This window comes from Cydia pomonella, chromosome 15 (assembly GCF_033807575.1).
Source record: "Cydia pomonella isolate Wapato2018A chromosome 15, ilCydPomo1, whole genome shotgun sequence".
Lineage (NCBI taxonomy): Eukaryota > Metazoa > Arthropoda > Insecta > Lepidoptera > Tortricidae > Cydia > Cydia pomonella.
Genome location: NC_084717.1, coordinates 19,334,551 through 19,355,914, shown reverse-complemented (window position 1 = coordinate 19,355,914; position 21,364 = coordinate 19,334,551). Strand labels below are relative to the sequence as shown.

At 37.2% G+C, this 21,364-nt stretch overlaps 2 protein-coding genes across 2 annotated transcripts in view; both read right to left on the bottom strand.

Moving 5' to 3' along the window:
* The window catches only part of LOC133525428 (UDP-glucosyltransferase 2), a 69,601-nt gene extending 63,698 nt beyond the window's left edge, over positions 1–5,903 (bottom strand). The window contains exon 1 of the mRNA XM_061861675.1: positions 3,682–5,903. The gene's annotated coding sequence lies outside the window, so the exon portion shown is untranslated. The remainder of the gene's footprint in view (positions 1–3,681) is intronic.
* A 1,214-nt stretch (positions 5,904–7,117) lies between these two features.
* LOC133525426 (gastrula zinc finger protein XlCGF57.1-like) lies at positions 7,118–21,321 on the bottom strand. Its single transcript, XM_061861673.1, has 6 exons — positions 20,853–21,321; positions 19,971–20,766; positions 17,946–18,128; positions 14,608–14,761; positions 14,281–14,427; positions 7,118–13,285 (listed from the first exon to the last, which is right to left on the bottom strand). Exons 1-6 carry the CDS (start codon positions 20,988–20,990, stop codon positions 13,051–13,053), a joined length of 1,653 nt encoding a protein of 550 aa, XP_061717657.1. The 5' UTR covers positions 20,991–21,321; the 3' UTR covers positions 7,118–13,050.
* Positions 21,322–21,364: the final 43 nt, after the last annotated feature.

The following is a 21,364-nucleotide window of genomic DNA, read 5'->3' as shown; positions in this document are numbered from 1 at the left end:
TAGAATCGTCCAAGTCATTTACGCGGGAATTAAAAAAATGGCTCCTCTCCAACGCCTTTTATAGCCTGAATTAATTCTACAATATATTATTATGATTTAATTGAAATTATTTAATGTATCAAATTTAATTTATATTATATAATGCTCACTATTGAAAAATTTATTGACATAATACAACTATTGATACCTACTACCCGAAACTGTAATAATAAAGTCATCTAATCTGTAACTATAAACTGTAATAATAACTGTATATTATTGCATATCTTATGTTAATCAAATTGTGATGTATATGTAAAAATATTATAAATAAATGAGTATGAGTATGGTGTCTACCAGCTATAATTTATATTTAAGACAAACATATGCATTGTGTTCATATACTTTGAAAGCGATAAATGTAGTTAATATTAAGCATCAGTGTAAGTATAGTATAAGTCTGTTTATTTAGTTCCGATGACAATAAAACTACTGTCAGACCTCCTAGTGGAAATTCTTAGGATGTAGACTATATGTACCATTTTGTAATCATGCCTGTAAATGTTATTGGCCTGTATCTTTTTTTTCCCCAGTACAGAAAAAAATAGCAGCATGCTAAAGGTGATGACCTGTACGTAAATTTGACTGCCTTATTTTTAACAAATTAAAGACAACAATGCTTGGGCTCTAATAATTATTGAAAATGAATTGGTTATTGATGTAATTTATTTTATTTTAGTTTAAATGTAATGTCGTTCCTTTTCAAGCTGACCATTAGGGCTAACTCTTTGTCTGTTGTTAGTAAAACCGCACGTTGGTAATTTTTTCGCACACGTAAAGACGATTCTGTATCGCTAGTCGCTACTAACACTTCATCGCTACAGTCGCGATACAGCATCTCTACAGTCGCGATACATCATCGCTACAGTCGCGATACAGCATCGCTACAGTCGCGATACAGCATCTCTACAGTCGCGATACAGCATCGCAACAGTCGCTATACAGAATCGCTACAGTCGCAATACAGCATCGTTACAGTCGCGATACAGCATCGTTACAGTCGCAATACATCATTGCTACAGTCGCGATACAGCATCGCAACAGTCGCGATACAGCATCGCTACAGTCACGGTACATCATCGCTACAGTCGCGATACATCATCGCTACAGTCGCGATACAGCACGCTACAGTCACGATACAGTATCAATACAGTCATGGTGTAGAATTCGACCTCCTTTAGAAATGCATGAACTGTAGGGAATAGAATACAAAAAAAAAGTTGGTTGTATTTTTAACTCTACAAGTAACAACTTATTTTTAAAATAGGTAGATTCACTAAAACAAGGAAACGTAAATTAACGTGCAAGTTTCCTTTCAATATAAACCCAAGTAATGAAACTAATTATTCATCATTAACTTACAGGCCAATTCGAACGTGCACTGATATCATAATGATATCGGAAAGAATGAATGATTTTATTTATTACAGATGTTAAATAATTTACAATTAGGCTGCGCTCATATCTCGCCTAAAATACTGGCATGCAAACAATAATTATTATACTAATTATACACATTCAATTAAAATTTACATCATGCAACATATAGAACAACAATTAAATTATTAAACATTTATTTACATAAAAAAACATGAATTGATAATCTACAAACTAAAGGTTCCATTTAGTTATCGATGAATGATGTCATATAGATATCGATATCGTGCGTCTCACTTTCACCAATACATGCACGGCCATGTACGACCGAAATGCACGATAACTAAATGACATACATTTGAGGTGAATAATCCTTTATCATCGTATTTTCACAGAAACGCGCGAACGTGATATGCTATTTCAGTCAGTCTCAGTACAAAAAGTACTGAGGTTGACTGAAATAGCATGACAAGTACGAATGTTTGCGAGAAAAGATGATGATATAGGACTTTTCAGTACATCTGTAATTTAGATATCAATCTGATGTCAGTATACGTTCGAATTGGCCTGTTAGAATTTATAGCAAACATTCCGAACAATAATAAACTATCTGTAATGTTTTACGCGCTCCATTCAGTCAATAAATTTTAAATTTTTACTCGTTTCCGAATAACAAGGCGAAAAGGTATGTAATCGTGTAAGGAAAAAAACGCAAAAAAAATGGTAGATAATTCCGAAAAGGAACTCTTATTTCAACGGACTACGAATTATTTTTAAATGATTTTCGGGATTACTCAATTTATAGCGATAAAGTTCGCCCTTGCACAATGTCATTACAAATATTCTTTTCATACCTACATACATTTCCAAAATAACCCGAATACACCTTACACAACGGAATATACACCGTGTTTTTTTTTTATTTGCGTTAATTTCGAGGGTGCATTCCTGAGCTTAAATTAAGCAACTTTCTCAAAGACACCGATATTGTAATTAAATCCATTTCGGAGATAATCAATCATTAATTTTTATCTTATAAGGCCCTTACGAGCGTGTACACTTGCCTTAGGGCCTGTTTACTTATTGATTAGTGTTTAGTGCGAGTTCATACATTTGCTACTAAACGTAAATACTATCTCGGACGATCGACGTTCGAAATGACATTGATATGTCACAGGTTTCAATTGTTTGGTTGAGTTAAATGTAATGCCCGTGTTACAACAACGCTATATGCAACATTTAGTTACTTTTTATAAAAATAATAAAAAAAAAACAAAAAATTTTTTTTTTTTTTGAAAATTAACTATGCCATTTAGTTTCTGTAAACGTACTTACCGATACCCCGAAGTTAACGAAATTCAATAAAAACACGGTGTATACCGCAGTTACTAAGAAACTGACAGAAAACGCACAAATTAGAAGACTAAATTTAAAACATAAATATTTGGGAGACCGAGCTTTGCTCGAAAAACATATAAAAACTCAAAAATGCGCGTTTTCCCAGTGATAAGACCTAACTAGATCGATTTTTCGCCCCCGAAAACTGCATATAGCAAATTTCATCGAAATCGTACGACATCCTCGAAACATACAACATACATCGAATTGCTCGTTTAAAGATACAGTTTTACTATTGTATTCTTCAAGGTTTTTTTTTTTTTTCAAGTCATATTACAATTTTAAGAGGGGGCTAGCGCAAAATGGTACTTTTTATATTGAATTTTAACACTATTTAGTGAAGGGCAAATGAAACTAAAAAAATAAATCGTAAATTAGACTACCTATATATATTTGTGAAGGCGGACTCTAAGCAAACCCTTATAATTTACAAACATTATTTACTTAGATTAATTTCGCAATCGGAAGTTTTGTAAAATTATATACCTAGTAACCTATAATTAACCGTATAAAACGATGCAATTATATTAGCAGATATTTCACTATTTAAGTGAGCAATTATTTGCGTAACTGATTTCTAGATCTGCAGGTTTTGCAAAACCTAAATGAAATGTCCGGTAAAAAATGCCGCTCACTTAAGTCTAGGTTTATTTCCAATCTACAACTAACTAGATCATTTATTACCTAATTTAGTTGTATCCGAACTCTTAGTCAACTTTTAGTTTAACCATTATAAGTTTTAAACGCCCCATATAAAACTTTTTTTACGAATTTCCACAATTTCCACAAAACTTTAAATTTAACACTGGCCACATTAAAAAACACCATAGCATTATAAACAAACAAAAATGAAAAACAAACACTCACCTTACGAATTCCAAGTTCCAATTTTGAATTCAGAATCGAACGTTAACTCGCGCGCGTTTCCCGCGCGGCGCGACACCACAATAGCCCTACCACTTGCCTACCACTACGCTTACTTCAATGGATTCTTGACTTGGTGGTACGTGATCGTGTGTTAGGTGCGAAATATTTGACTAGGTTCCGTTGCGTAGTCAACACTGTATGATATTTTATTTCATTGTATGACGACACACAGAAGCTGCTGGTTAAGAAACTGGAATTTCGAACATAGATTCCATACGATAGGGAATTTGCAAGGGAGTGTTTAAAAATCAACCCCTAAGAGGTAGTTGAAAAACCACCACATAAGCAGTATTCTTAAGTTTGAGTCGTTCGAGTACAGTTGCCATCAGATATATCGGAGCGGCCGAGGGGGTCAAAAATATCTGAACACGCACCTAACGTATAGACAATAGAGGGATGTTAAGATATTTGTGAGCACCTTGGCCGCTCCGATATAACTGATGGCGACTGTACATACATTGGGAATGCCGGGAAGTTATGCTCAAAACCATCTCAAACATAATTTATTTTACATGTAAAAGTTAAACAGAGTATTTTTGAGCAAAATGTAACAAGATCGAATATTAGGTAAATCACACAGGATGGCTTTATCGAAAATGTATAATCTTAAATTATAATCAGTACTCTGACGAAAAAAATGATTAGGCGAAGTTGGAGACCGGTGGCGAAGTTAGGCAATTTTAGGTAATTTGGGTTGATTACGTTAAAATACGTTGTACACAGTTCTATTTATTATTAACTTTATGGGTAGATATTCATCGGTAAAATTGTGGTTATAATATTTTACTTGGGCGAAGATAGAGATTCCTACAGTACATACTAGATTAAGATAGTTTTGTCAACCCTAATTTACAAATGAATTCCAACTTTGATAACGGGGTTTTAGAGGGAAGAATAGCTTTTCGAATCTAACGAAATAACGGTCATTTTTCTATGAAATTCCATTTCGGGAGAAAACGGTTTCCACTAACTAAATGTTAACAAATCACTTTGATTTTGATATTCAGCATAATATATTCTAGGTTTATAGGTTTCGCTTTTTTTTTAATAAAAAAAAATAAAAAATAAAATTTGTGTTGCAAATTGTGAAAAAAAAAGAAAACGTCTCAACCTAGTTTTTCGTTGCCAATAACATACTAAAAAATCACGGATAATGGAAAATATTTAGAAGTGGATAAACGTTTTCTTTTTTGGTATGGACGATCTCGTGATAATTTTGTGTGATCGGTGGAGGTTAAGTCGTTATGGTATGCATGTTAGCGACCAAAAAGCAAAAGATAAAACTGGTGTCTTGAAAAATAGGTATGATGCAAGTTTAGTTGTATTTTGATTTAATCCAACGAACCAAAATCTTCTTAAATTCAACTATTTTCCTGTTAAGTCGAGTGCGACTGCATTTTTCGCAACCGATTTCGTAGAAATATCTAGATAGTTCTTGCAACAGTAAGCAGGCACTATTGTGCTAATATTATTTAATAAGACGTTTTCTTTCCTCATTCTTTTATCATTTGATATTTACCAGTCGCTTTTTAGTGAAGGAAAACATCGTGAGGAAACCGGACTAATCCCAATAAGGCCTAGTTTACCCTCTGGGTTGGAAGGTCAGATGGCAGTCGATTTCGAAAAAACTAGTGCCTAATACGCCAATTCTCAGGATTCGTTGCCAAGCGGACGCCAGGCTCCCTTGAGCCGTGGCAATAAGCCGGAACAAACGCTAGGAAGAAGATGAGCGAAAAACAGATTTCATACAAATTTTAAAATGCCCCTAACTCTTTTATTAGTTAAAAATTCAAAAAAACAATCGTAGGGGTATAGGTGTGGTTGATATACTACAAAATTGTTTCAAAATATTTTCAATAATGTTAATATCCAGAGAGAAAAATGAGGACTACGTTTGTATGAAAAGGCGATTTAATTTCGCGCGCGGCGGGTCCTCCACTATCGTTTCAAGAGGGTTAATCCCACTAGTTACCACCAAGTTGTTACCAGTGGTAACTACTGGGATTTTTTTACCACTGGTAACTACTGGGAAAAAATCCCAGTAGTTACCACCAAAATTTTGTTAGAGTTCAATACTAATAAAAACAGTAGAAATAGTAAAGTATAAATAAAGAGTGCTTTAATAAATAGTTAATAGTCGATTAGTGTTTCAGTTAACTATTTTAAAAGTTATCAAAAATGTTAAAACCGGTGCATTGCATAAAATTAAAAGTTAAAGAGAAATTAACGTTTGGTTGAAATTTATCTTATTACTTGTAAATTTAATTAATTGTGACGTTATCTTTATCTATGAAACCTGAATCTTTTGTCGAGGGCGGTTACGCCGCACTGCGTAGCGCAGCTTTGTATTTATATAGGAGCATCGCTGATAATGGCGTAAGCGCCATCGACATTAAGGTCCGTTTCAATAAATAAAGTCACAATTATACGAACGAACAAACAAATCAGTCAAAGATCGACTATTTTTTATCATTTTTAAAGCACTTTACTGAATCAGTAATCGAGTTATAATTCAACTAATAACTAATTAATTCGACTTAATTAATTATTGATTAAAGCACTCTATATTTAGACTGTTTTTATTAGTATTGAACGCTAACCAAATTTTGGTGGTGGTAACTACTGGGAAAAAAAAATCCCAGTAGTTACCACCAAATCGAGTTGGTGGCAACTAGTGGGAATTTTTTTCAGGTCACGGGTCCGTCTTACGAATTTTCAATCTGACGAATCTGTCGGTCACGTGACCTGTCGCGAATTTAACATTTTTCCCCATCACAACAAGTGCACAGCGCCGCTAAAGAAGTTTTCACTTCAAAAATCTTAGATTTTATTTTACCACTAATTGTCGGATTGATTTATATTTTAATGCAAAATTGCAATTTTCTAGCACTAACGATCACGGAGCAAAGCCTCCGATGGACAAAGAGACAGACATGGCCAAACTAATAAGGGTTCCTAGTTCACTACGGAACCCTAAAAAAGCCTCAGATAATAGACGTAAAAGTTGAAACAAAAATAGGATCTCTTTCAGGGCATTATTCAATATCGTGTTAGTAAAACCACCCAACTATAGTCCAATACTGCAACTATGGTTCACAAGTTCAAAAGGAAATTAAGTATCTATTACCAATGTTCCTTGTGGATTACTCCTAGTTTTACCTTCCATTTATAAACATAGTTTGCCTTAGAACTACAAAAATATAGTAAAATACACACCTGAACGAGAAAAATTTAGTTTATTTGTGGACCATAGTTGGGAGCTTTGGACTATAGTTGGGTGGTTTTACAGTTCTGATTAGGAAAACGTAAATGAAAAAAAAACTACAGTCAAGAACTATGTTTCTAAAGGGGTTTTGTTTATAATAAAACACAAGTATGTACTGGAACAAAATAGTGTATATGATAATACTTTGTACATGAACTAAATGCATTGGAACTAAATAAATATTTGTACCCAAACTATTCTAAAATTATGAAAACTAACATAATGACATGGAAAGCCTCATAAAGGTAAATATCTAAATTAAAACACCTACCTCTAAACTTATAAAATAATAGCGCCACGTTTTTCAAATACTTAAGTCGACAATAAAAATTGAAAAAAAATATATTGATTATATACAGGTTTATGATTCAGGAGACGTGAGCAGAATCAACCCAACGCATTAATTTCAATAAATTATAAGGTACTGTTTCGTACCAGTATAGTTGCCATGGCTCATGGGAGCCTGGGTCCGCTTGACAACTAATCCCCAGAATTGGCGTAGTTTTTATGAAAGCGACTGCCATCTGACCTTCCAACCCAGAGGGTAAACTAGCCTTATTGGGATTAGTCCGGTTTCCTCACGATGTTTTCCTTCACCGAAAAGCGACTGGTAAATATCGAATGTTATTTCGTACATTAGTTTCTAAAAAGTCATTGGTACGAGCCGGGGTTTGAACCCGCGACGTTTTCCACGTTTGACAAATCACTTTGATTTTAATGTCGATCGCTTCATCATAACATATTCTAGGTTTATATATAGGTTTCAATTTAAAAAAATTGTACCTATTACAATTTAAAAAAAAAAGACAACCTATAAACCTAGTTTTTCATTGTGTCAAAAACATACTAAAAATCATAGAGAATGGAAAATATTTAAAAGTGGAAAAACATTTTCTCTTTTTGTATGGTCACGTCTGAAAATATTGATACGGACGAAGTGGCAAAAATATGTATACACTACCGTAATATACTGACGACCGGTTTGGCCTAGTGGGTAGTGACCCTGCCTACGAAGCTGATGGTCCCGGGTTCAAATCCTGGTATTTCCAAAGGGCATTTTTCGTGTGATGAGCATGGATATTTGTTCCGGAGTCATGGGTGTTTTCTATGTATTTAAGTATTTATAAATATTTATATATTATATATATCGTTGTCTAAATACCCTCAACACAAGCCTTATTGAGCTTACTGTGGGACTTAGTCAATTTGTGTAATAATGTCCTATAATATTTATTTATTTATTATTAATTTATATGGGCCATAAAGTCGTGTATACATATGTTTGGCACTTCGATAGTGTATGTTTTCAGATTTGACTGTACGTGGTATACTATGCGATAACTAGTGGTTTTGAAGCACTAACGCTCAACAAACTATCATAAAACGGACAGCGCTATCTACTCTAGCTGTCAAATTAGCAGCTGTAACATTTTACACTAACCTAAGTCTTTGTATACGTATTTCTTAATCATATATAACTTATTTAAAACAGATGTACACTATCTACATATCATTTCTAAGCATTAAATATAGAAGCAATAAACTAATATTTATAACAAAATGCCGCTCACAGCGTTTTAATGCAACATATATTATACTTAATATGAGCAATTTTCCAAAATTAAGGCTTTTTTATGCTAGTCATAGAGCCAAATAATAAGGTAAGGTGGGGTATAGAGCGCGGGCCAGGAGCATATTTCGTCAGTCATAACCTCCGGCTGATACGTTGTCAGATGATAGTAAAAAAAAACTGTCAGCCGGTTGTATCGCGGCGGAAAGACCGTCAGCTGTAATATGGACATGTAAAAAATACGCGCCTTACCAGTTTATGTCCGCAAAGTATGCGTAATGTGTAAATTGCGTTATCCGTTTATGTGAAAGTACTTAAAAATGAAATCGATAACTTGAAAAATTATAACGCCTGCAAAATTGTAATAGCAATCAAAATATAAAATGAGTAAAACTCGGAAATCGCAAATAAAATGACTCTTATTATAATTGAATATGAAGGTACAAAAAAGGTACAAAAATTCGGCTTTTATAGAATTTATCAATAACCACGGGAACATAGCGTAATAAAGCACACCCGCCATTCTGTCAGGATGGCGGGTGTACTGTTTTTTGGTGATAACTTTAAGTACCGCGAGGTACAATTTTTTTTAAAGGAGGCACTAAATAGTACAATTTAGGTACAAAAATATGGTATGGTTTTCATTTAAATTTATTTAGGTACACCCGCCATTCTGACTCTCACCCGTTTATGGCGTTTCAGGCGTTTTACCTGATGAAATGCTAGATGCAAAGTTTCATGATTTGTTATTGCTATCATAAATGGTAAAGCGCTTATTGTTTACATGTTCATGCGACCAGCTGACGTTCTCACGACCGTGATATAACCGGCTGACGATTTTTAAAATTAACAATAATCAAACGGGAGGCGATGACGACTTTTTTTACGTGTTTCGGTGGCTGCCATTCCTCAACCCACCAACGGAGCGGCAGCTGACGTCCGCGAGGGTTCATCATACATAGCCGTTAACCACTATACGAGTTTTCGCCCGGGAGGCGATTGGCCATGGAAATCTGTTCCTGGCTCCCAGTCTAGTAAGAATATCACCGGGGCAAGACAAGCACTAGTAGGTATGATATCTTCATACCCACTTATTCATAAAACTTTACGGGCCTGATTTAGTTAAATTATGTTTTGTCCCTTTCTGACAAATACAGAAGTCAAAATGACAGATAAAGACAAACGATTCATAGCTAATTCGGGGCAGTAAAGTGCTAATTACCGCACTAGTGCAGTAAAGTAGCGCCATAATATGTACTGTGATAGTTATTTACGATACAAGTGCGGAAAGTAGGAAATTCGCAACGAGTTATGATAAAATGACACGAGTTGCGAATTACCTATTCTCACATGTATCGTGCAACGTTTTACAGTACATATAGCCCTTTAAATTTTCGTAAAATTTTCTAAATAGTAATTTATGTAATTATCGTACTAGTGCGGAAAAGTAGCACCAGATGTAATGTAATACTACATTACGATACAAGTGCGAAAAATAGGAAATTCGAAACGAGTGGCGATAAACTAAAACACGCCCGAAGGGAGTGTTTTTAATCGGCACGAGTTGCGAATTACCTATTCGCACATGTATCGTACAACGTTTTACAGTACATATGGCCCTTTAAATGTTCGACACAGTAACGTAATATGCTAATTTTCGCACTAGTGCGGTAAAGTAGCACCATATGTACTGTAAAAATATACATATTTACATGCAAATTTTGACAAGATATCCACATTAATATAAAATATACAATTTCTTTAACTTGGACAAACGAAAAATGTCACATACTTAGGACGGCTGGACTAATCTTAAACATTAATATATTTGAAAACACCAAATCGTGTCGATAAATTTATAAAACACTTTTGTACTGTTAAAACATTTAAAAATCGTTTAAAACTGACTTAACTAAGTAAAGCCAATATCTTAGTCTAATGAGATTTTTAATAAGGCAACATCACTGCCCTGTATATAGGCAACATTTAATGTAACATACGGTTATACAGGATGTTTATTTAGCCACCTGCAATAATTTACGGGGTGAATATATAGGTCATACTGAGCAACTTTTACTATAAGACCAACCCGAAATCGCGAAAAAAAAATGTCTGTTTCATACATTTTATATGGTAGAGTAAATTTTTTTTTCGCGATTTCGGGTTGGTCCCTATGACCTAAATATTGACCCCGTAAATTATTTCAGGTGACTAAATAAACACCCTGTATATATCTGTGCCGATCGTAAAATCAGGCAGATCGTAATGTTCCCGTGTAATATTTGACGGTAGTCACATTAATCCAATAGATAGATAGGATAGGTTAAACGGGTTGCTTCAGATGGCCGCAAACTGTTCAGAAATAGGAGCCCTGCTGAGTCGTCACGGGAAGAGACAAAGATTTTCACGTTTCAGGATATGCCTAGGAATTTCACGATCTGCCTGATCTTACGATCGGCCGCCGACATATATTTGTACAAAAAAGTTTTACCTACTTATTCATAAAACTTTACAAGCCTCAATTACAGTAGGCGCTCGGTATTCCGGCGCTCGCCAATCCGGCAGTTTTTGTTTTAGATGACCCGCTCTCTAATCCGGCTGTAACACACCCAAACGCCGGATTACAGAGCATTGTTTGTGTGATTTGGCTCCCGCCCAGCAGTTCCATCGTGGGCAGTTGAAAACAATTCTTCATATGACACGTTACTGACTTTGAGGAAGTTAAGAGGAATTCCTAGTTGCGATTTTTCCATACAAACGCTCTCGACTGTTTCCTCCCTGGATTTTTAACCTAGAGCAATGATTTTTTCAAATAAGATCAATGTCATCAATATCTGTGCCGCTATGTTTTGCTTTGTTTGAATTATTTTATTTTGAAGAAACTTACAGCGCCTGGAAAATCGCAAAAACGTCTCAATTGAATTGGCTGCAAAAAAAGGCGCAGTATACAAATAAGACAACTAATGTACAAAAAATCAAAACATAGCGGCATAGATTATTTCTTCCTCTGCAGTTTCCAAAATTTCATAATGATTGGTTGCATTTTGGAGGAGGAAACAGTCGAGAGCGAAACCTCGATTTTTGAGTTTTTTGCGTGGGAATTTTAGTCCGAGCTGCGGTCGTCCTTGTCGCACGCACGTACTCCCGTCCACCGCAGCGCGACAGAAACAAAGCTTCAAAAATTCGAGATTTGAAAAGTTCCTCAGGTAGGAATTGCTTTTATGAGGCAAATAAAAAAAAAGGAGAAAACCTAAAGACTACCTTAAAATACGGTTAAGAGGGGCAATTATTAAAGGGTGCTGACATTAATATAGTTTTCTCTAAACAGTACAAATTATTTTCAAATAATCGCAAACTAACAATGCTTATATTCAAATCTTCATACGTACAGAATTCGTGACCATTTATCTGAATACCACTGCATATTATTAGTATTTTATTTATTATGATATGGGTCTAGCCTCGTCCTGCCCACCACTCTCTATTTAAGCCATTGAAATTTAAACCAAATTATTTGGAAAATAGAGATCATTTTCCTGTATTTTACGTTTTTAGTTACAAAAAATAAGTTTCTGTGTAACCTCAACCTAGTGTTGGTAGGAACTCAAGTATTTTGAGTCTAAATTGAAGAACTCGACTTGTTTTCACGAGAGCTTTAAAAACTTCTGAGTCTTTTAAGTCCCGAGTCGAGTCCTTTATTGAGTCTTTTTTAAGCGCAACTCAAAAGAACTCGAGTCTCTGAATAAAGACTCAGTCAACAATTTTATAGGTTTTACCTAAACAACAGTAAAGGAAATAGGCGTTATTATATGATTTATGTTATGTACATCCATGAATTTTACATAAAGACAACGCATTTCGAAGTTATTTGTAATAAAATTACTATTTCTCCGAAAAGGACTCGAGTCTCTACAAAATACTCTAGTCTCTAATATGTTGAAAAGAACTCGAGTTTCGTCTTAATTATAAGAGTCTGAAAAACTGAATCGAGTCTTAAAACAGAGGACTCAAAGGATTCGAGTCGTAACCAACACTACCCCAACCTATCCAGTCATAACTTGCTAAAAATGGAATATGTCCATTAGGAATCACAATGGGCAGGACGAGGCTAGGGATATGGAAATGGTAGGAATGTATTATTCTTTCCTTTTCCACCAAGGACAAGTAAACCATATCATTTTTTTTATGATAGACGAGGCAAACAAGCAGACGGATCACCTGATGGTAAGCGATTACAACAAACATCAACAAACGCTGTTTTGTAGGAAAAATGTTTTTAAATGTATGTTTCCGAAATTTGTCTCCTAAGAAATGTATACATACTCTCCTTTTGTGGTATAATATCAATAGTACCTGTTCCCACGTAACCCATCTTTGTCCATCCCGCTGCTATAGTAATAGCTCCTTCTTTTTCTTCACACAATTTTAAGCACATCCGATTGGGTAAGGATAGGGATGTTCTATTTTTTCAATTTTATGGTGTAATATCGATAGTAATATTCCCATGCAACCCATCCTTGTCCATCCCATTGCTGCTGAACCTGATAGTAATAGTGCCTTCCTTGTTTTCCTCGCACGGCTTGAGCACGTCCAGGGAGGCCTCCTTGGGCAGGGGCAGGGGCAGGGGCTCCCCGCGGGGGATGTAATGAGAGGGGTAGTGCTGTTTCAGCTCGCTGAGGAGACGGAAGCGCATGTCGCATTGTGTGCATCTGTGGGATAAAAAGATGTTTAGTTTATTGTTATCTTTATCTTAATATTTTCCCGGTTCCAGCCTAAAGCGACCCGGGCCCGCTTTAGATTGATTTGTATGCTCGTATTTGAAGCTATATGTACTTGCAATGTATAATATATTTAAATCCTTAATTACATAAAAGGCGAAAAGTGTCGTAGTAATTTTGGACTTCAAAAAGGCATTTGACATTGTCTATAGTCCAAACCTTGTTAATACAGAAATCGCACAGATGTACCTCTATTTCTTTTTAGATGTTACCTAAAATCTATACAGAGAGGGACATAACGCACAATAATATTAGTGTATATACGACTTATAACCTCCTAAACGCCAGGTTAAGGTTTGATATGGAGTACCTAAAGGTAGTCTACTAAGTCCAACATTGTTACTTATTAGTAAATGTTCCGTCACTTCCGTCCGACGTGCATGCGTATGTATTTGGCCAAGTCGTTGATATCGGTCGCAGTATTTGCAAGAGTTGCAAGTGCAAGTGTAAAGCGAGAGTTATTACGGAGTATCTCAAGGCAGTGTTCTTGGCCCGATATTGTTTCTACTTACTATGGAACACCTCAAGGCAATGTTCTTGGTCGGATATTGTTTCTACTTACTATGAAGTACTCAAGGCAGTGCTCTTAGTCCGATATTGTTTCTACTTACTGCGTGTGTGTTTAGCCAAGTCGTTGCTCTGCGCAAGGCTCGGTCGCAATACTTGCACTTGTAAGGTCTAAAGATAGAATTGATATGGAGTACCTCAAGCCAGCCTTCTTTATCCGATATTGTTTCTACTTACTACGGAGTACCTCAAGGCAGTCTTCTAAGTCCTCTAAGTAAATGTCCTGTCCGACGTGTGTTTGGCCAAGTCGTTGCCCTGTGTGAATGCTCGGTAGCAAAACTTGCACTTGTAGGGAGTAAAGCCAGGTTTTATTACGGAATACCTCAAGGCAGTGTTCCAAGTCCAACATTGTTACTTACTGGTAAATGTTTTGTCCGACGTGCATGCGCGTGTGTTTGGCCAAATCGTTGCTCTGCGTGAAAGCTCGGTCGCAGTACTTGCACTTGTAAGGCTTCTCGCCGGTGTGGATGCGGTAATGGCGCTTGAGGTGGTCTTTGCACGAAAATCTGAAAAACATTTTTTTATTAAGTTTAGTCAAAGAGGTAGTTGCTAGAATCTGTCCAAAGTAAATTTAAAATGAAGTTATTTAGCACATTACTGTAAACGTCATATTTTCATGGAAAGCTTCACGTTCATGCTGGTGCCGCGTCATGGCGAAGGGTGAAAAAACACTGATCTAAATGTACCGCATGCTGCAGGTATCGCAGGCGAAGGGTTTGATGCCCAGATGTATCAGCTTGTGTTTCTTCAGCGAATTTGGTTTGGTAAAGGTGGCGCCACACTCGTCGCATTTGTACGGATGTACTCCAGTGTGCGTACCGATGTGACACGTCATTTGGCCTGGAAACGTACAAGTAGAATTAAAAATATAAAAAATCTTGTAGAAATTTTAAATTTACTTACGAAAAAAAAATAGATTTAAAAAGGCCGGACTCAAACGATTGATCCGTTGGGAAGCTACAATGTCATAGAGAAACACACAAATACACACGTTAAACTTGTTTAAACGGAACCATGCTGTTCTGTAGCAAAATAGTGTTTAGGTTTAAGTTTTATGAAATTTGTATGTTACAATTAAAAAAATAAACTAGGAGGGGACTCCTTTCTGTTGGGACATATAAGTAAATGAGCCTGTGTCATTTTATGAACTCTGAATAACTATATAACCATCTGTGCCCGACGAGACAAATGACAATACACAGTTTTTCTTCTCAATCTAAATAATAATTATATATATATAATTCATTTCATATCATCATGGTCCTTCTCGAGCCCGTTAAAGCTTAAGCCAAATCCCATAGATAAACTAGAAACAGCTGGCGCCATCTTTAAAAACCTTTGCCAGTTCCAACCCCGTTTACCCTCTTCTTCTATGCCTATGTATCACTGCGACCATCTCTGATCTATTGTGATCGCCACCTACCCTACTACAACTCTCGATCCAAGCCTGCAACTTCAAACAGCTGCAGGATCTTTTTGATCTCGAGAGACCTTAACTCCTCCGGGCGTAATATGCGTCTGCCCAGGTTTGAGTCACGAGTGCGCATTAGACAAGGGCACTCTGCGAGAATGTGCAAAGGCGTCTCCTCTGGCTCCATACAGAGTCTGCACCACCCCATGTCACATTTTCCCTTCTGTACTTCTGCCTGGAATATGGAGCAGTATCGTCCTACGTTTCCACTTAATTTGACTGTTTGACCAGTCCTCCCTTTTGGCGAATTCCACTGAGAAGAGTTTGAGTGAACAAAATTTTGGTGCCATAGCGTCGGATGGCATCCCAAGAACATGTAGGTATATTGTGCGCTGATTCCTTTAACAGTCTCAGAGTTTGCGATAACCAATTACCTCTCCTTGCAGCCGCTATTCTAAGCATACTAGATCTCGGTAGTAGTATGGTTTCTAGGGCTGCCGTTGGGGAGGATGACATGGCTCCGGTGACGATAACACAGGCAGTTCTTTGCAGGCTGCCAAGCTTCGCCACCGTTACCTTTTGCGTCGTTTTCCTGTACCATGCTACAGAAGTGTAAGACACTATCGGCCTCACTATAGATGTGTACAGCTATAGGGCAATTTTGGGTTTTAGACAGCATATTGCCAAGGCTGATCTAGCCTTTTGTATGGTTCCGTCCACGTGATTATTCCAGGTAATTTTCTGGGCCAGTATTATCCCCAGATATTTGACCTCTGTTGAGAACGGAATACTTTTACCATTCATGACGAGCGGTTTAAGTTCATCTAGTTTCCGCTTGTTCGTGAATGGAACTATAGTTGTCTTATCTGCATTGATAGACAATTTATTCTCTCCACACCATGTATTTATGGTGTTGAGAGCCTTTTGCATAAGGTCTGATAAAGTACTTTGGCAGTTGCCTCTCACTGTCACAACAAGTACATCTGCGTACCCCTGAGTGTCGATTCGGAGCTCCGCCATCTTGCACAAAAGTCCATTCACCGCAAGTCCAGAGCAAGGGAGATAGGACACCCCCCTGCGGGCAGCTTCTCACAGTAGTCACCTCGAGTGTGCTGTTGAGCAAATCTAGCCTGACCACTCTGCTTGAGAGCATGCTTTGAACCCAGTGGATAGTTGTGGAGTCCACCTCTTTGGCTCTGAGCCCTTCCACAAGTGTCCGAATGGGTGTATTATCGAAAGCGCTCTCAATCAGGGATCGGAAACCGGTATTTTTTGTATGGGAACGAAAACGGTATTTTTTCGTTCTTTGTTAATTACTTCATTTCTAATTAGGCAATCTAATAATACGAAGTCGTTATCTGAAAACACAACTGAGTCCTACATTTAGAGTATAAAATAAACCGAAATATATGGTTATTATGATGTTTTTGCAAAAAACCGGTTCCGATCCCTGCTCTCAATATCGAGGAAGGCCGACAGGGCTATTTCCTTGTCTTCCAAAGTCCTTTCCAGTCTGTCGACCAACTCCAGCAAAAGGCAGTCTCTGTGGATCTGCCCCTACGGTAAAGCATGTTGGCTGTCGTGCCCATTTACCCTCACAGATTTAAGTAAAAAAGAAATAGAACTCTACTTTTCACTTTTAACTTAGTCTACAAAGCCTAACTAGACTTTAGTACAGTACATTTAGGGCACAGGCGAAAGGATTCATCATGTGCTACTTGTAATCAGGCCACATTTTCATAGAAGACGACATGTCACAACCTTTAGACTTAGTACAAAACCTTTCCCTGAGGACGGACGTTTCGTGGTCGGTTAGTGTACGGCGTCACTGACAAGCGTCCAACTTCCCTAAAGCATGAATTTTCTCAAATTATTTTTACGCCTAAGACTCTATGTACGTTTTGGTAATGTAGGGCGATCGACCATCTCAATGTAGGCGAGCGCTCATATTATTACATAGATGTGAACCTTAAACCACCACGATACAGCCGCTTTTTAAACCGACATTGTTGCTTTGGCACGCGACCAAAATGGGAGCCCACCTTCGCACAAAAGAAACAATGACTTATGTTTAACAAATTAGGGTCTTAGGCGTAAAAATCATTTGAGAAAATTCATACTATACGAGTATTTTGTATTGTTGCGCGCGCTGGTGGCCTCGCGGTACGAGGTCGCGGGTTCAAACCCCGGCTCGTACCAATGAGTTTTTCGGAACTTATGTACGAAATATCATTTGATATTGACCACTAGCTTTTCGGTGATGGAAAACTTCGTGAGGAAACCGAACAGATCACAGGTCAGATGGCAGTCGCTTTCGTAAAACTAGTGCTTACGCCAATTCGGGGATTAGTTGTCAAGCGGACCCCAGGCATGAGCCGTGGCAAAATACCGGGACAGCGCGAGGAAGAAGAAAAAGGACTGCAAGCCCTGATTGAAGGTCCACCCATTTACACAACCACATTCGCAGAACTGCAGTGGCAGCATGGTTCTTTTTTTATCACTTGTCACTATGCCCGTCACTTTACGCCCGGCATGGTGACAAATGATAAAGAGCCGACCATCTTAGCCCTATAGAATTACAAAATGGTACAAATTTAATTGGAAGCAACTCACCTTTAGTAGAAAACCTCTTAGGGCACAAGTTACACGCGAAGGGCTTGAGCCCGGTGTGCCTCATCATGTGCTGCCGCAAGTTAGAGCTGTTGTTGAAGCCCTTGCCACACTCGGAGCAGAGGTAAGGAGTTTCGCCGGTGTGTGTGCGAATGTGGTCTTTAAGGCTGCAGAGCTGGCTGAATGCTAAAAGATATTGGTTTTCAGAATTATTCATATTATGCGGAGTTTAAGACCCAGCAATAATTTTGGGAATGGAGAGAAGCATTTTAGGGTACACAAAAAGAGACAGAAAACGGGCGACGGAAATAAGAGAGGTCACAAAATTATTGAAACAACTGATAGTTGCCTGTATCTGAGTGATCTTCACTTAATATATATTCTTTGCGCTGGTTAAGTATTTGTCTAGTCTAGTCTGTTCTTAAACTGACTGACATTTAGTGCTGAGACCACATCTTCTGGTAGTTTGTTCCACGCTTTGACCACTCTGTTGCTGACAAAATGTTTGCGGGGGTTGTTTTTAGACAGTTCAGATATTAACTTATATTGGTGGCCTCGCAGACGGGTGTTACTATTGCGCTTGTACAGGTCTTGAAACTGGTCTATATCGTAGTGTCCCGTCACAATCTTAAACGTTTCAATCAGGTCTCCGCGCTCTCGGCGATCTTTTAATTAGAAGATGTTACTCTAAAATCAAAAACTCTAAAATGGAAGTGGGTGGGCCACATGCTCAGGGAAAAGCAGAAGTGGTCAAACATACTGACTGAGTGGACCCCACGCTAAAACACAAAAAGAAAAAGAGGCAGACAATACAAAAGATGGTCAGATGACTTAAAGAAAACTGCTGGTCCACTATGGACACGACTAGCCAGAGACAGAGAGGCATGGAAGGCATTTGTGTCAAAAGGACACGTCAAACCGGCTGTTGTTGCGAACACAAAAAAATAAATAAGTATTGTATTAAATATTATTAACTGTATGTTCGATAATAAAAGGCTTTGAAATTGAAATATTTTGTGTGATGGATGAACATAGATATTTGTTCTTGAGTCATGGATATTTTTTAAGTATTTATAAACTCTGGGACTTAGTCAACTTGTGTAAGAATGTCCTATAATATAATTTATAAAAAAAAGCTAATACCATTGACTTTCCTAGAACTTATGTACTTTATATCATTTGATATTTTGTGAATGTGGTGAAGAAAAACATGCCACATTTACATCCTGCGGAGACTTGGCAAGTGCTATTTACACAGTGCATTGTTTTATTGTAGATGGGTCGTATTGCATTCCTTTGATGTGTTTGAAAATCGACCACTGGCCCGAATTAGAGACAAGCTCACGCAAGCCAAGCAAAACATCTCCATTCACATGCTTGCGATTGGGGATGCTTGTCGAGACTCACTCACTCACTTAATATAGCATTATGATGATATGGGATTAATTTCAACAAGGTCTAGTTTCTTGCAATTGTGCTATGTTTGCCAAAAAGTAACCTCGGGATCCTATACGGCGCAATCAGAAACATGCTGAACCCGGGTACGTCCTTAAACTACATCCACAAGAGGTATTGGCATTGTGAATGTCATCTCGCTTTGTGTGGTAGGGCACAGCACAGCAGGTATCATTCCAGATCTAGAGCAGAGCCCAACTGGGTACGTACATCCACCTTACAGAAAACCGCAGCCAAATAACACTAGACCCTACTCATAGTGTTGTGTTCCTAACAGTGAGAAAGGTTGCCAGAGTAGGGTCAGCCGCATTCGAGGGAAGCCAGTGCTGTCAAACTGGTCTAACTTGATGGACATTCATACATACTCTCAGAGTAACAACAGTTGAAATCGTACAAGGTTACCAGAGCTCAACGAGGGGAGAGGGTTGTTGGGGTCGGCAACACGCATGTAACTCCTCTGGAATTGCAGGCGTACACATAGGCTACAGAGACTGCTTACCATCAGGCGGGCCGTATGCTTGTTTGCCACCGACGTAGTATTCAAAAAATGAGGACAAGTAAAAAAAAAATTACCTTTACTACAATGTGGACACACATTAGGTTTGATTCCATTATGTCTATTCATATGCTCAGTATACTGGTCATGCCTTGAGTAACTTTTGTTACACTTCAGGCATTGATATGGTCTCTCTTCACTATGCAGCTTCATATGTCTCCGAAGCAATGTCTTCAAGCCAAACTCCTTTCCGCAAACATCACAAAAGAAACTTTTCTCCTTTTTCCCCTTGCCTTTATGCTTTTTCATATGCATAGCTAAAGACCTCTGCTTAGTATACGCTACATCACATTCAGAACATTTATAAAGATCTTCTTGTTCAGTCTTAATCTCAACATCTACATGCTCGGTCATATGTTCTAATAGTAACTTTTCTGTTTCAAAGTAATTAAGGCATATATTACACTTGTAGTGTTTCACTAAATGGCGGTTCAGGGTAGATTGCTTATGAAAAGTTTTAGTACAAACAGGACAAGGCAAATTGGGTTCTCCATGTGTTTTTAAGTGGTTAATAAACCTTTTTTCATTAGTATACTGCTTGTTGCATGTGCTACACTCATAAGTTTTGTCTTCAGTCTCATGTTTGGTAAAGTCATCGAGTAGGAAATCGTCATAGCAGAAATCGTAATCGAATTGATTCTCGGTCTTAAGTTCTACATCAATTTCTTCATTTTTTACATTTGCTTGAGCTTCAATTATTTTCCTGAACTCTTCATAGGAATTAAGCACTTGCATTCGGAAGGCGTAGGCAAACTGCAGAGCTTTGACACATTCCTCGCATAATTTTTGAGGAAACCCATCCTCTTTCGATACCTGAAATCATTATCAATTTTTCATTAGTATCTTACATAATGATCAATAATTTGATTGTTAGATATTGCTGACGTAGCTAAAATTACCTGCATAGCCGTACAGACTTCCAAAATCTCGGACAGAGTAGGACATTTCTCATTTTCCGATTTCAAAGGCTCATAGAGATCTATTAATATTTCACAGCTTTTCATGCACGTCCGACAAGTCTTCTCTACGTTGAGCATTTTTTAGTTAAATACGAGTAATACTACTCACTCAAAATATCACATCGAAATGCAACGTACAGAATTCATTTACATTTTAATTAAATTAGCCTTCTAAAGAAGCAAAGCAAAATGAAAACATCAAATGTTTTCTCAGTTTTCTCGTTATCAAACAATGAAATGAATGTTGGTTAGAGAGAAAATTTTCTTTTTTGGTATTATGATATTCCGATTCCGAATAGCAAACCTAAACTATTTTGTTTTCAATTGTACATTTGATGACATAGCCCCAAAATTACCAGGATTTTAAACATTATGCAAAATAAATTGTAGAGTTTATACCAAATACTAAATTCTTTTTATATAAATAAAAATAAACTCATTTTTATGTAGAC